General features: G+C 38.6%; 1 protein-coding gene across 5 annotated transcripts in view; it reads left to right on the top strand.

The window, feature by feature from the left end:
• The window catches only part of MBOAT2 (membrane bound O-acyltransferase domain containing 2), an 83,840-nt gene that overhangs the window by 40,220 nt on the left and 29,404 nt on the right, over window positions 1-14,216 (top strand). For 4 of the 5 annotated variants that reach the window (XM_053974493.1, XM_053974489.1, XM_053974491.1 and 1 more), the window contains one exon: window positions 13,127-13,222. The exons of the other annotated variant lie outside the window; for it this stretch is intronic. Coding sequence is in view for 3 of the 4 variants with exons in the window: in XM_053974489.1 (XP_053830464.1) it covers window positions 13,127-13,222 (96 nt within the window). In the remaining variant the exon portion in view is untranslated. The remainder of the gene's footprint in view (window positions 1-13,126; window positions 13,223-14,216) is intronic. 5 annotated transcript variants of the gene reach the window in all.

The following is a 14,216-nucleotide window of genomic DNA, read 5'->3' as shown; positions in this document are numbered from 1 at the left end:
TGGTTTTAAAGTGAAGGACTTGAGGGGTTGGGTCCAAAGTGGCAATGCTCACATCATCATATCCAGCTGGGGAACAGGAGGAACTGGAGCTCCTTGTTCAGCCACAAAGTTACTATATGACAGAAATAACTGAACCATGGTGGGCCAGGGCATGTGTCTCGAGAACTGTGATGGACGGCTGTAGGCTGTTTTATAAAGATAGGTAGGGAGGAAGAGGAGGAGGAGTTGTGCTCTATGTTAAGGAGAACCTTGAATGTGTAATACCCATCTGTGGTGATCATGGAGGCCCTTTTGAATGCTTCTGGATCAAGCTCAGAGTAGTTGTCTTCAAGGGGAGTCTTAGAGTAGACATCTGCCATTGACCTCCAAACCAAGATGGTAGGGCCAGTGGAGCAGTATTTGGGTCACTTAAGCAAACTTCAGGTCAACACAGCCTGGTTCTTATGGGCAAATTCAACTACCCAGACGCTTGTTGGTAGAACCATACAGCAGCTGATGTGTCATCCATCAAGTTTATGGAATGCATAGGGAACTGCTTTCTCATAGAAAGCAGTGCTCAAAAATGGACAAGCCCTGTTTTGTAGTAGCTCAGTTAGTGATAGCCTCAGTGGCAGTGATCACAGTATTGTGGTGTTTGGGATCTGGCTGAGCATGCTGAAGGCAGTACTGAGACAGAAACTTAGGAGTTTAGAAGAGCACACTTCAGCTCACTCAGAGCTCAGGTTGGGAGGGATCCATGGAGGATAAAGGAGCTAGTGAGTGCTGGGAGTTTTTCAAGGATGTCTTCCTGGAAGCACAAAGGCAGTTCATCCCCTTCAAAGGTGAGGGGAGTAAGCAGAGCAAAAGGTCCCCTTGGCTTAACTGTGAGCTTCTGAATGTGTTCAAAACCGAAAGAGAACTGTAACAGAGATGGAAAAGTGGTTGCACGCCTGTTGAAAAATACAAGGACATTGCCAGGGTGTGCAGAGATGCAGTTAGGAAAGCAAAATATCTCTTTCTATATAATCCTCCTGCAGATTATCACAAGTCAGATGAAGCATGTGGTTGGGAAAAGCCAGCATGGATTCCCCAAGAGCAATGGTGCTTGACAAGGCACATGATTGCCTTCTATGATGAAACAGCCTGCTTGGTTGATGGGGAGTGAAGAGTGGATGATTTCTGCCTGGATTTTTCCAAGGCTTTCAATACCATTTCCTGTGGTCTTTTCCTAGAGAAACTGATGTGTGATGGCCTAGACAATTGATTTTTGCAGTGGGTGAGGAAGTGGCTGAGAAACTGCACTCTCATCCAGGTGCTGGTAGATGCCTCCTCTTCCAACCGGCAGCCCATCCCAAATTGGTTCCTCCAGGGCTTGATATTGGGCCCAGTGCACTTTAATATCTTCAGATGTAATCTGCAAGATGGGATGAAACCAAGTAGAGAAGTGGACACTTTGGAAGAGAGTGTCACCCTGCAGGAAGACCTGGATAGGCTGGAAGAGTGGGCTGACAAGAACCTTGTGAAGTTCAACAAGGGCAAGTGTAAGGTCCTGGGAGAGCAAAGTCCAGGAGTGCAGCACAGGCTGGGACCTACCTGGGGAGCAGCTCTGGGAAAGGGTCCTGGGGGTCCTGAGGGACAGCAGCTCAAGGGTGAACATTGTGCTGCTGCAGCAAAGGAAACCAACAGCATGCTGGTCAGGGCCATCACCAGCAGAGAGAAATAAGTCATTGTCCCACTCTATTCAGTGGTTTTCAGGCCTCATCTGGAACACTGTGTTCAGTTTTGGCCCCTGCTCTGCAAAAAAAGGATGTGGACAGGCTGGAGAGGATCCAGAGAGGGGCACAGGAAAGGTAAAAGGACCGGGCAGCCTGCCATATGAGGAAAGGCTGAGAGAACTGGCTTTGTTCAGTCTTGAGAAAAGAAAGTTCAGGGGTGACCTTACCACTGTATTCCAATATTTAAATTGTGGATATAGAGAAAATTGAGACTTCATGTGAGATTCCTTTTGGAAAAAAATTACATGTAATGGGTACAAGTCACTCCTGGGAAGATTCCCATTAGACATAAGATGATTTTTCACAGTGAGAGCAATCAAGCATTAGAATAATCTCCCCAGTGTAGTGGTGGATTCCCCAGTATTGGACACTTTCAAGATTCAGCTGGACAGGATGCTAGGCTATTTGTCTAGACTGGGCTTTTTCCAGGAAAGGTTGGATCAGGTAATTCTTGTCCCTTCTAATCTGGTATTCTATGATCCTGTAACTCAGTTCAGTGAATTGTAATCTATAACACACCTGCTCACAGAATGCTCTTGTGCACTAGGTGTTTCTGTGTGTGTTATATAGGTGGGGCAGTCAGAGGGATTGAAATTGCTCTGTAAATTTAGCAGCTAAATATCAAGGTTCTGTGGATTTATACAATGGGAATTTGAATGCCTAGAAAACAGCTCTATAAAGAGGAACACTGCATTTGTGGATCTTAGTTTAAACCACCTGTTTGTAATCATATGATGAGTCTGTGATAGGTTTCCCAGGCTGCTGGAGACCACTTATCTTCCTTGATTCTGCCTGTCTGTGCTGGCTGTTCAGTGGTGTTATGGTGAATTGTCTAACATGCAGTGGGACCTTTGCCACTGTAATCATAGTAAACTTCTATATCTGTGTAACGTGTATTTCTTGCTATGAACAAAAATATGTAAGCTATTTCTTGTAAACTACTTTTTAAACTGTTGCTCTAACAAACTTTGAATTGATAGTATTTGGCTTCTAATAAATACTAAGTTTTTCACTGTATAATGGCTCCAATAATGATGAAAAAATTTGAGTATATTTCCTAATTCTGAATAGTACCAGTCATGAGAAGTGCAACTCAAGATCAACTCCCTTCTTAGTCTCTTTTTTGTAGTTCAGGATTGAAATTCATACATATCTCTTTAGAATTCTCTTGTGACTTTTGTGTTACCTGTAGATAAAAGAACTCAAGTAATAAAAATTTTCACAATGGAAGCTTTGAGCTGGCAAAACGATTGCAGGTGCTTTCTTTGTGTGTAACTTGCTGTCTCTAGACAGTTCTGCTGGCAGCAGATGATTTTGTTCATTGATAAATTAGTGTTGCAATAGATTTGGGAGTGAGATGATCATTTGTTAGGACACCCTGTTTGTGATGAGGAAAGAAAGGTCTGAACCTGCATAAAGAATGGCTCATTGTGTTTGGTCATATCCCTACTTGTACAAAACAGAAGAAACCAGTAGTATGAGAAATTTCCAGATAGTGAGTATAAAAAGTGTTTGAATGCTGGGAGAAAGAAATTGTTGAAGGTTGATTATTTATTTTCTTCAGAGACTTTAAATGGCTTTTCTCTATTATGTAAATTCAATGAATTAAAAGTTGAGTTCTTACATTAGGAAATATAAAAGAGAAAATAACTCAGGAAGGTAATGGAACACCTTGATGAAGAGTGATAGACAAATTGCAGTAATATGGGTATATATATACGTGAATAATTCATTGTTTTAATCTCATATCTCAAAGGATAATTGATGAACAACCTGAAGTTCCTAATCAGCATTGACATAAAGACTGCATTTTTACAGAAATGTAGCCTCTTCTGCTAGCATATATTGTGATTAAATCTACCCAAAAGTATCTATTAGTTGACTTCATACAATTTACTGTGAAGGACATGTGATATGATTAATTTGTCTGGAATAACCTGAGCCATTCAAATTTAAAAAATTTCTCTTATTTTTAATAAATCGTGAGATAATTTGATTCCACTGGGCATTTAAAGGGAATTTTTCAAGTGTATTAGAAAATGGTGAACATGAGTGGTTTGTATGTCTCCACTGAACAGCAGGGAGGTGACAAACCAGAGTGCAAGCAGTTCAGTGGCTATGGTAGGCCAAAAATGTTGACAAGTTCAAATATGCATGAAATAGGATCAAGACAGTATTCCAATAAATCAAAAATTTTAAAAGGTATGGGTTATATAAATATGTGTAATATGTACATACATACTTGGGCAACATAGTTACTTTCTAATATAAAGATCATAAATATATCTTTGTGTAATATTGTTTGTCTGTGGTTGAAATAGGTCATAAGTGATTGTGCCATGACTTGGACTGTCATTGAGTAGGTGTTTATTTGCTGTGGGGTGTTTTGTGTGTGGTGTTTGTTTGTTTGTTGGGGTTTTTTGTTTGTTTTGGGTTTTCCATTACTAACTGGAAACATGAAAAATCTTCCAAAAATAATGCAAGGCTTTTCATAATGGGTTCCTTGTGTAGCATTGTTTTTTGTGGAGTATCTCAAATTCATCCCCAGAAATAGTCATTAGTGTTTCTCACATGCGGAAGAAAAATCTACATGAAAATAGAAGTTACCATCATCTATTCCTATGTCAGGCTTCATCATTGAGCAAAGAAAATGGAGCTACCCACAGATTTTCTCCTGACTGAGTGCAGGAAACAGCTGATTTAGGTCTCTGCATGTGTTTCTGCAGGACCATATGACAAATACTGTGACAGTGGTGACGTTGATGCATCATGTGAATGTATATACATCGGCATGCATTGATTAAAGGATGCAGAAGATAGGACGTTGTAGCAGTGCTTTAACTTAGCTGGGGGATGGGGATTGGACAGAAACGAAACAAGTCATCTGAAGGGATAGGTCTTTCCAGGTTAGAGGAATGTTAAGCATTGGAGAAAAACAGGCATTTCATTTATGCTATGTTTTAAGCAAATTGTATTTTTCAGAAATGGTTTTATTTGTCTTAGAAGTGTTTGTTGCAGGCATTATGCTGTTTGAGACGTGTCTGATTGCAAGGTGGTGTAAATAGCTCAGCAAGGTATAGGGCTGCAGTGTTGGTGCAGGTCTGACCAGCCATGGGGCTTGCAGTTGATTCAATACCCTACTAAAAACAAAGAATTGTTTGATTCCTTCCTAGAGGCAAAGCAAGAAATAGGGTGGGAAATAGAAATACCATCATGCCCTCTAATAAAATACCTCTATAGGGCATTTTGTTTTGAGAAATGGTTTAAAAGAAAATGCAGCTGTGTTAGGTTGTTAGCACAAGCTCCTGGCTTTCCTTTGGTCTTGGAATCATTAAAATACTTGGTTTTTGTAACTAAATCTGATTCTTGTGGCCTTTTGTTTTGCATGCTGCTTGCAGGGAGTTGGGTTGTTTATTAATCTGCTGGCTGCCCTGTGTACTGATTCTGGCTGCACAGCCACCTTCTCAGCAAATCATATCCCGTATGTTCCCCAGCTGCTGCCATCCTTAACATGTGCAGAAAATGTCTCCTGGCTGGCTGAACACAAATTCCAGCTGGCATCACCTCATGGCTGAGCAAACCTGGCCTCTCTCCTGGCAGTGTTGCAGCCACACTGGTTCTGTGCCTCAGTTGTTGTGTCTCAAGGCAGAGATGTGGGGATGCAGCAGAGATTGGAGGGCTGAGGCAGCTGGGAATCTGCTCCTTCCCCACAGAATGTGGGCATGTGCATGGGGCACAAGGGGGTGTGTAGCTGGAGCAGGGTGATGAGTGGGTGAATGGAAATAACAGCTCCCTCTTATCTTCATCCAAGATGATACTGGCCAAGTGCCGAGTTAACAGCAGTGATGGGTTTAATGATTGACCTTGCTATTGTTTTGCCATCATAGAACTTGTTCTGTTAATCTACCTGTGAGTTCTTGTATGAAGCTTACTGGTCCAATGAAATAGAATTATTACAAAATATTTTGTACTTAGCAGTTCTAGTTTATCAATCCTAAACCGTTATGACTGTTAGGCCTATTCTTTAAAATAGCACTTGCCGTAGTCCCATTATTGTCAATGTTCTGTAATGACATTTTTATTTCCTTAAAAATACTCAGAAGTTCTGTTGCTACCACATTCCTAATAGGAGACTGTTTTCTTACTCTGCAGTCTATGAATTTCTGCTAGTTTGCAAAATTAACAATACTGGGTGCAGTTCTGATGTTTGCAGAAAAATTACTTATGTATCACATAGAAGAAAGAGGAAGCATAAAATTACTTCCATGCTGTGATGCTGAAACATTCTAAAGCTAGGCAAATATTATGTAGAAAAATAAGTGAACAGATGAAAATTCACAGGACCAGCATGTCAGCTATTTGTTTTCTGAGTTATGAGTACTCATTTTTGTCAGAAGATCTCAAGATTCTACTTCCTTCATCAGGGTTTTGTGAGGCAGATTCCAGCATCGTGGAGTTCTGCCTGTTGTGAAGGTGTTAGGCTTTCTTCTTCGTGTTTTTGAGTGCTCTATGCTATTGTCAACTTTTTGAAATGCAAAGGTCAGACTTGGTGCTCTTATCTGCATTGGTTACTGTTATACTTTCAAGTGATTGCAGAAATCAGGGTTGATATGACACAATATGGTTTTTCAAGTGAGAGAGAACTTAGGTGACCCCTCATGTTTCCTCTCAGTTTAACATTAAATTGTGGACATAGTCAACTTCAGCTCTCAGCTTTGAGTTTTCTAGGGGATCAAATATCTTTTTTATTCCCACCTTTCCTAGTTCTGTGTTCCCTTTGGACTCTTACAGGAAGAATGAATCACACAATATGTTTCTTCCATTCCAGGGAAGTCATGAAAGCACCCTCCCTCCTGCCTGTCTTCTGTTTTAGATGATGTTTCTCTCATTTTTGAGAGTCTGAAGCTGGTCTCCTTGAGATGTTCCAGAATTGAAGGGAACAGAGGGAGAGGTTGGAAAGCAAGAGAATGTAACATGAGGAAGCATGTGGAAGATCTGAAATGTTTTTGCATGCATTTTTGACAAGAATATCTGTGTTGCATTTGTCATGTTGCATGTGGAATATGGCCTGTAGCTATAAGTGGAATGATCATTTAATTTAGCTTGGTAAAGATTTACTTTAGCAAACCATTATGTTGCCATTATGTAGCAAAACATCAAAATACATTAGTCAAGTGATAATGTCAGCAGTGGATCTGTAGTAAATAATCAGTCAAGCCACCACAAATGGTTCTGGGACAATTGGGCTATTGAATCCTCATGTACCCAGCTTTGTGTTTCTGTTTGTTTGCAGGACACCGAGGGGCCTGGGTGGTGTTTTCCCTATGGCTGAACCAGACCTGGGCCCTTGGGCTGCAGGCTGTGGGCACTGCCAGACAGGCAGGTCAGGCCAGGCTGCTGGAGGCTGGTGCAGCCCTCCTGCCCTGGGTTGTGTCAGAATGCTGGAGAACTCTGTCCACTTGTTAAATTTGCTTTAAAATGGCTGTCAGACCAAAAATCTTCATCTGAGGGTTGCTCATGGGTGTAACGTGATAGATTGCTTATTACCAAAGCATGATGGTATGAATGCTTCCTTCTCTGGAAGTGGGCTCATAGACAGCCTGATTTTGTCATTTTGTTTGTTGCTTATTTCAATGCATCTTGGCTCTCCACTTGAAGTAATCAGAAGGGACAGATTAGTGTGTGAATCAGAAGCTTCTGAGCGGGCAGAAGGATTAATATTGCTTGTATTTTAGAGGCGCACACATTCTGAGGCTGTTATTGTTTACATCATAAAATGGATCAATTTCCTAAGAAATACCAATTATGTATGTCAATAATGCATACATAAAAAAATTGTAAATAGGCAGCTCTTTTTGGTGTAAAAAAAGCAGATTGGGCAGAGTAGCTTACCTTGCAGCTCTCATATAGTCAAAACTAAGCTAATTCTAATCGGTATTTCTGTTGGCTTGTGCTGGATGATTGCAGAATTAGATGTTTAGCTTTGACACTTTGGACTTTTTTTTGATGTGCATTTTTCCCTTTGAAGTTTTATAATTGTATGTTCTAACTGCACAGAGTTGAATTTCTCTGTGTGAACAATGCAAACTGATTATGATCATTAGAATTAAAAAAATAATATAGCTGGATTTTAATAAGAATTCCTAGAGGCAAGAACTTAATTTTTTTTTTTTTTTATTTGACATAATCTGCAGGAAAACAAATAAACAAACCCATGCAGCAGCTTTCAGCACAGCGCTTGGGAAAACTCAGAGGCTATTCTGTCACCTTTTCTAAAAATCAATGCAGTATAATTTTACATGGTGTCTAGGTATGCCTTTTGAAATTGAATAATTACACATTTAAAGAAAAAATACTTTTTCCTAACATAGTGGAAGAAGTAGATCTTGACTGGACATGAGGCCTTTATTTCAAGGCTAAATCTGTGGAATGTGCCAACTAACTGGTAAAAAAGCACCCTGTGTTGATTGGTTTATTTAACTTTCTTCCAGAAAAATAGCATATTGTGCTGTTGTCCTACTGCATGAGAAAAGCCTAAAATAACAGAAGCTGTTATGACATCTTTCAAAGCCTGCCTTTGTCAAGGTCACAGTTCTATTTTTGCTGCATTTTGTGCAAACAGAGATAGGTATGGTAGGAATGTACATTTTATAACTAAGATGCTGAGTCTCCCAAAAGTGTAAAATGAAAATGCAACTCCCGTGCCTTGTTGTGCAAAAACATAACATACACTGGCTGATTGTTAGCCTGGATCTGTGTGCTGCTCAGCTTGCTCTTCAGCAGGTAGATACAAAGCTCTAGAATTAACTTGTGGATGTTCCTTCTTGACTAGCAACCCAAAATTTCTGAGGAACACAGGTAAAAGATGGGGTTTCTACCTTTAAAGCACATATGTAATCTTTATATTCTTAAATATGTGGAAGCTTTATATAAGTGGGTTCTGCTGGGTCATTCAATTCTACCAAATTTATGTATGGTGATGCTGAAGATGTTGAGACTAACAGCTCTTTCTCTCTTTCTCAAGTGTATTTGGAACAACAGAGGGTGGTAAAGATGAGGGTGTGCTTTGGAGCCAGAAGTTGATAGAGGTGTAGTATGCTGAGTGTTATTAAACATGTGGATAATGTGTTTGAATCTGGGTTTATGCTGATGGTTTGAGTGTGGGAGAGCACTGGGAAGCAGCTTCTGTGACTGTTCTTCTCATCTGCATTCCTGGGCATCTGTGAGCTCCTGCTGTGGAGAGGACACAGTTCTGGATCCTGGGCTAGATGGGCACTTTCTTTGTCTGAGCCTTTATGTCCTCCTGTTACACAGGATGTGCTGGGCAGGGTGGCTGCTGTATGTCCCCCTTTTGACTGGACAAGGTTATTTTCTTCCTAGTAGCTGGTGCATTGCTTGGGTTTTAGTATGAGAATAGTGTTGATAACACACTGACATTTTGGTTGTGGCTAGGTAATGCTTACTATAAGTCAGATGCATGTCAGTTTGCCATGCTGTGCCAGTGAGGAGGTGCACAAGAAGCTGTGAGGAAGCATGTCCAGGACAGCTGACCTGAGCTGGCTAAAGGGTTATTCCATACCATAGAGTGACATGGTCAGTGTATAAACTGGGGGGAGTTACCTGGAAGGGGTCTGATCTGCTCCTCAGTAAGCAAATGGTGAGCAATTGTACTGTGCATCACTTTTCTTTTGGGGTCTGTTACTTGTTCTTCCTCTCCTTGTAATTTCAATTATTATTATCAGTATTAGCATATTTATTACTATGATATCTAGTTGCACTTAATAAATTGTGCTTATCTGAACCCATGAGGTTCACCTTTTCTTTCTACTTCTTCCTTTCCCTGTGGGTGGTGGGTGTATGGTGGAAACAGTGAGGGAGTGGCTGCCAGCTGGAGTTAAACCACGATGCTGTGTCATGTGGAGTAAAATTGTAAGGTGACACTGGATAAAAATGCTTTGCCTGTAGGAAAAAAAAAAAAAAGGAATTGTTCAAACAAAATCCAACCACTTTGTACTGAAATGAGCAATGCTGGTGTGAATGTTGTGTTGGCTGTGCTAAACTTGTGAGGACAATAAAAAAGAGGGGTACAGGGATGAGATTGTAGTTTTCTGCCTTAGCAGAAATGGTGTTTCAGGAGTCATTCTGAAAGAATGCTAGCAGTGGAAAGTGTAATAGAAAGTGCATATCAAATTCCATCAAGATGTTTGGAGACTAGAGCAAAGTTCATGTAATGAGAAGGAACCAAACCCTGTATATCTCTGTGTGGGTGTATATATATATATATGCTCACATATAGATAGAATTATGCCGTTTGGTTTTATATGTATACATGCAGGTAGAAGTTCCTGATATGTATGTTGTTTAATGTTAGTTGTCAAAAAATGACTAGACAAAAATAGTGAATAGGACAATGTATTTTATTTGCCAATAAGAGATTAATTTGCCTCTTTTTTAAAAATAGAATTAAACAGATGTTCTCATGATGAACACATTCTGTAAAGAAGTAAAGAGGCTGCTTACTTAGTATTTTCTATATATTGTAATATTTATGTGTGTGTTTTAAGGTACTTCATTTATAATACATTAGAATATACTTTTAAAAAGCATTGAGTAGTTTACTTGATATATTTATTTTTAAAGGAAAGATAAAATTTTATGGGTAGAACATATTGCATACTGTTTCTAGTGTTCTGAGATGTTCAAAATGGTAAGGAATTGAAATATTATATTAAATACTTATACAAGAAAAGCTCTTCTATGTAATAGGTTATCCAATATTGTTTGCTTAATTTCTTTCTTTTTTTTAAACTTCTAATCAGGAACATATCACTGTGTTCTGCTTTCTGGTACATGCTACGGTGTCTCCCAGATGTGTCTGAATTTGGTGTATCTGTTGATAGATAAAGTAAGATAAAGATCCTGAGAATTACTCTCAGATGTATTTTAAATGAATGTTTTTCTGTCTTTCTGTTACATAATACAGTGTTCATTGCAGGTCAGTTTGTATAAAAGTTGCTTGTAATAATAACCATGTTGTGACTTGCTTGTAGCTGTTTATGTTCAGTGTGACATACTTTAATCTTTCTGCTCCCAAGAACTTTTTATATGGTGAGAAGCAAGTATAGAGTAATATTGACTTTTAAGACCAATTGCTTTTCTACTGGTGGAGAAACTTGGGTAGAACTGTTGCATTTTTGTGAAGCTTGTCATTAGTTGTCTAGATGGGTAAAACTTGATGTGGTTGAGCTCTGGAAAACTTCACTCAATTTTCTTATCTAAAGGTTGATGAATGAATCATTGAAGAGAGCAAGAAACATGTAGTAAGGGTACTCTAGAAAGTTCTCAAAACATTTTCAGATCTTATCTGATTTTTTTTAACTAAAGATGGATTTACATGAGAGCTAGGATGATCAGCAAGTTTCACTACAAACTTGCAGAAGAAACAACAGGAATGATGCAAGCTGTCATAAACCTTTTAAGTTTCTTTAGGGGAGAACATATTGCTGCACTTTGCCTGGTGAGATGACATTTCTCATGAGCAAGGGACGTGATGTGCCATGACTAATGTGCAGAGATGCAGTTGGAAGTTGAAAAGCATTGTATGGGTTGCAAGTTCCTGTGTTTTACTCATCAATTAAAAAATTGCAGTCTTCCAATCTGTGTGTAACTTGCAACTGTGACTGACATAGCTGGAAGATAGTTAAGATTCATTGTGTTTGGTGAGTGCAACAGCAGCAAATTTCACTGCTCTGTCAGAAGACAGCTTTTGTTTTAGACTGAAATTTCAAATCAAATTAAGAAGTTTAAGGTGTTTTGTTTTTCCTTCTTCCATTTCTGTACTTTAACTTCAGTGTGGGTATTAACTGAATGTTGTGAGAGACCCCTACCATGTTGGTCATGATGACTATTATTTATTTCGTAGAATTGTGGATTAGTTTGAATTGAATTTTTAAGGACATCTAGTCCACCTTGCAAGGAACATCTTCAATTAGATCAGGTTGTTCAGAGCCCTGTTCAACCTGACCTTGAATGTTTCCAGGGATGGGGCATTCACCTCTCTGGGCAACCTGTGCCAGCGTATTCTTAGTATAAGCACTTTTGTACCAGTTAGTCACCCAGTATAATACTGTTTCTGAATTATGAATGTTAATGAAAACAGAAAATAAACTGTGGCTAAAACAGACCCTCTACAATTTTTTTTTTCACCAAAACATGTGTAATTTAATGGTTATAAGGTAATCTGTAATTTCAAAGTTGGATGCTTTAAAATATTAAATTGTTTATATATAGCACATTTTTCAGTTAAAGGTTAAACTGCAAGTGTCAGATTGAAGAATAATTTCTAAAACCTTAGATTTTCTTAACTTTTTTTTTGCAAAATATTTATCTGGAAAAGAAAGTCATGTTCCAAAGTTGTCTTGCAGTGTCCCTCACTAGTTCACCTAAATCAAATCTTGGCTGTGATTTTCAGTTTGTTGAATGAATATTTTCATTCTAACTGGATTTTGGATGCATTATACAGTGTGCTGCAGGGATTGCACATCAGTCTTGTGAACATGAAATAAAGACTGTACAGTTCATACATTAAACTCCTAAAGGATTAATTAAGATCCTGCTGACATTCACTGTCCTTTTGGACTTCAAAGAACATCTGGCAGGTTTTGTGAAGTGTGTTGGCAAATCATTTCTCACTAGTGCGTTGTAGAGAAAATGGTATGTAAAACTAATTTTATCATGCATGTAACACTTTCATAAGGTAGTTTGTATATGTGTTTTTTCTTATCTTTGCTCAGGATCAGCTTAATAGAAGACAAAAGGTGTCCTGTTCATTTTTCACTCAGCTATGTTTTAATATGTGCATTTGAAAATTACTTGCCTTTTCCAGTTCCTTTGAAAACAGCAGCAATACGATTTGTGGTACTGAATTTTGAATGCATAGCAGTATATGCAATGGAAATTATTTGATGTATCATTTTCCAAACTTCTGTGCTCATACAGACAAAAATTAACTCTGAACTACAAAACAAAACCAACAACCTTAACAGATTAATGTTTTCTTTATAGGACTTCCAGTTTTTACAGTGGCACTTACAGTTATAGATTCTAGGCTTTATTTATGTGAATAAATATTTTGGCTACTGACAATAGAATTTATATGGTCATACTGCACACGTTCAAATAAAAAGTATGTGCTTGCATAGAATAAGCATTACCAAAAAAACCTCAGGCAGAATAAAAGTGTAATTACAGATTCCTATTATGTAATATTTTGTAGAAATAATTGAAGACCAAACTCTATTGAAAAGGTACTTTATTCAGTGGAGAAATGTTTGATTTTTAATTGAAATTTTTTCCCCCCATTGTCTTTCCAGGTATTGCTTTGTTTTCGCTTTAGGATACCTCACTGTGTGCCAAATTACTAGGGTCTATATCTTTGATTATGGACAGTATTCTGCTGATTTTTCTGGGTAAGGAGAAAAATAATCTTCCTGTCTTTTCCTCCTAAGTGATACTGTGTCTGTTGTTGTGGGAGATTTTTTTATTGGTTGCTTCCCCCCCTCACCCCCCCCACTCCACCCCCAAATTAATAATGTCAACCTTTAAAACTGGGAGAAATCTGAGCATGTGTATGTATATTGGCACACATGCGAATATGTAAGTAACTATGCTTTAATCATACAAACTGATAATTTTTGTGAACAATTGTTCTTGTTAGAACCACCAACGTGTTATCTATTGCCTCTTGTCCCTGACTGAATGGCACAAAGGATTTGGTAGCTATAGGATTTTTTTCCTCTTTGATTTTTCCATTAAAGTGTCTGCTACCATCCTTGACAGCATGATGAACCTTGAATTGTGTCTGGTGTACTTACTTGCCTGGCACAGTCTGATAGCACTTTTTGAGGAAAATCTGAACATTTTATGGAATTTAGCTTTTAGCTACTTTCTTTTTTCATTTTATGTTAGATGTTCCAGAAGGAGAAAGCTAAGGAGACAGGCACCTGGATGTTGAGGTAGTCACAGAGACCTTGGAAACAGAAAGTTTTGTTTCTGTGTGCCCTCATATTTTATCTTGAACTTCTACGTATATTTGACTTGAACTGTATAGGAGCAAAACAGAATTAAATGGGCAAAATAAAAATAAACCATATTGGCAATTCTTCTTTCTGCTGCAGACACAAAGGAGTGAAGTACAAACAAGTTTGCTACTGTGATCGTGTTTTTGTTGATTTAAAGGAGAGTGTATATTCTGGGGGCAAGGGGGAAAAGAGATGAGGAGTATTTGGTATTCTGCTTAAAATAATGCATTAGGTACTTTCCAGGGATACTGTGAATGGCAGTGGTCTTTGTAGTTTAGCATAGCCTGTGATAGAATTGTACTTGATAGCCTTGTTACTTTTCAGTCTTTATTGGTAACAGGCACGTAGTCCAGAAAATTAACTTGTAGGCTGAAGCCAAAAG

This window comes from Vidua macroura, chromosome 3, assembly GCF_024509145.1.
Source record: "Vidua macroura isolate BioBank_ID:100142 chromosome 3, ASM2450914v1, whole genome shotgun sequence".
Lineage (NCBI taxonomy): Eukaryota > Metazoa > Chordata > Aves > Passeriformes > Viduidae > Vidua > Vidua macroura.
The sequence above is the reverse complement of the archived record's forward strand: the minus strand, read 5'-3'. Positions and strand labels throughout refer to the sequence as shown.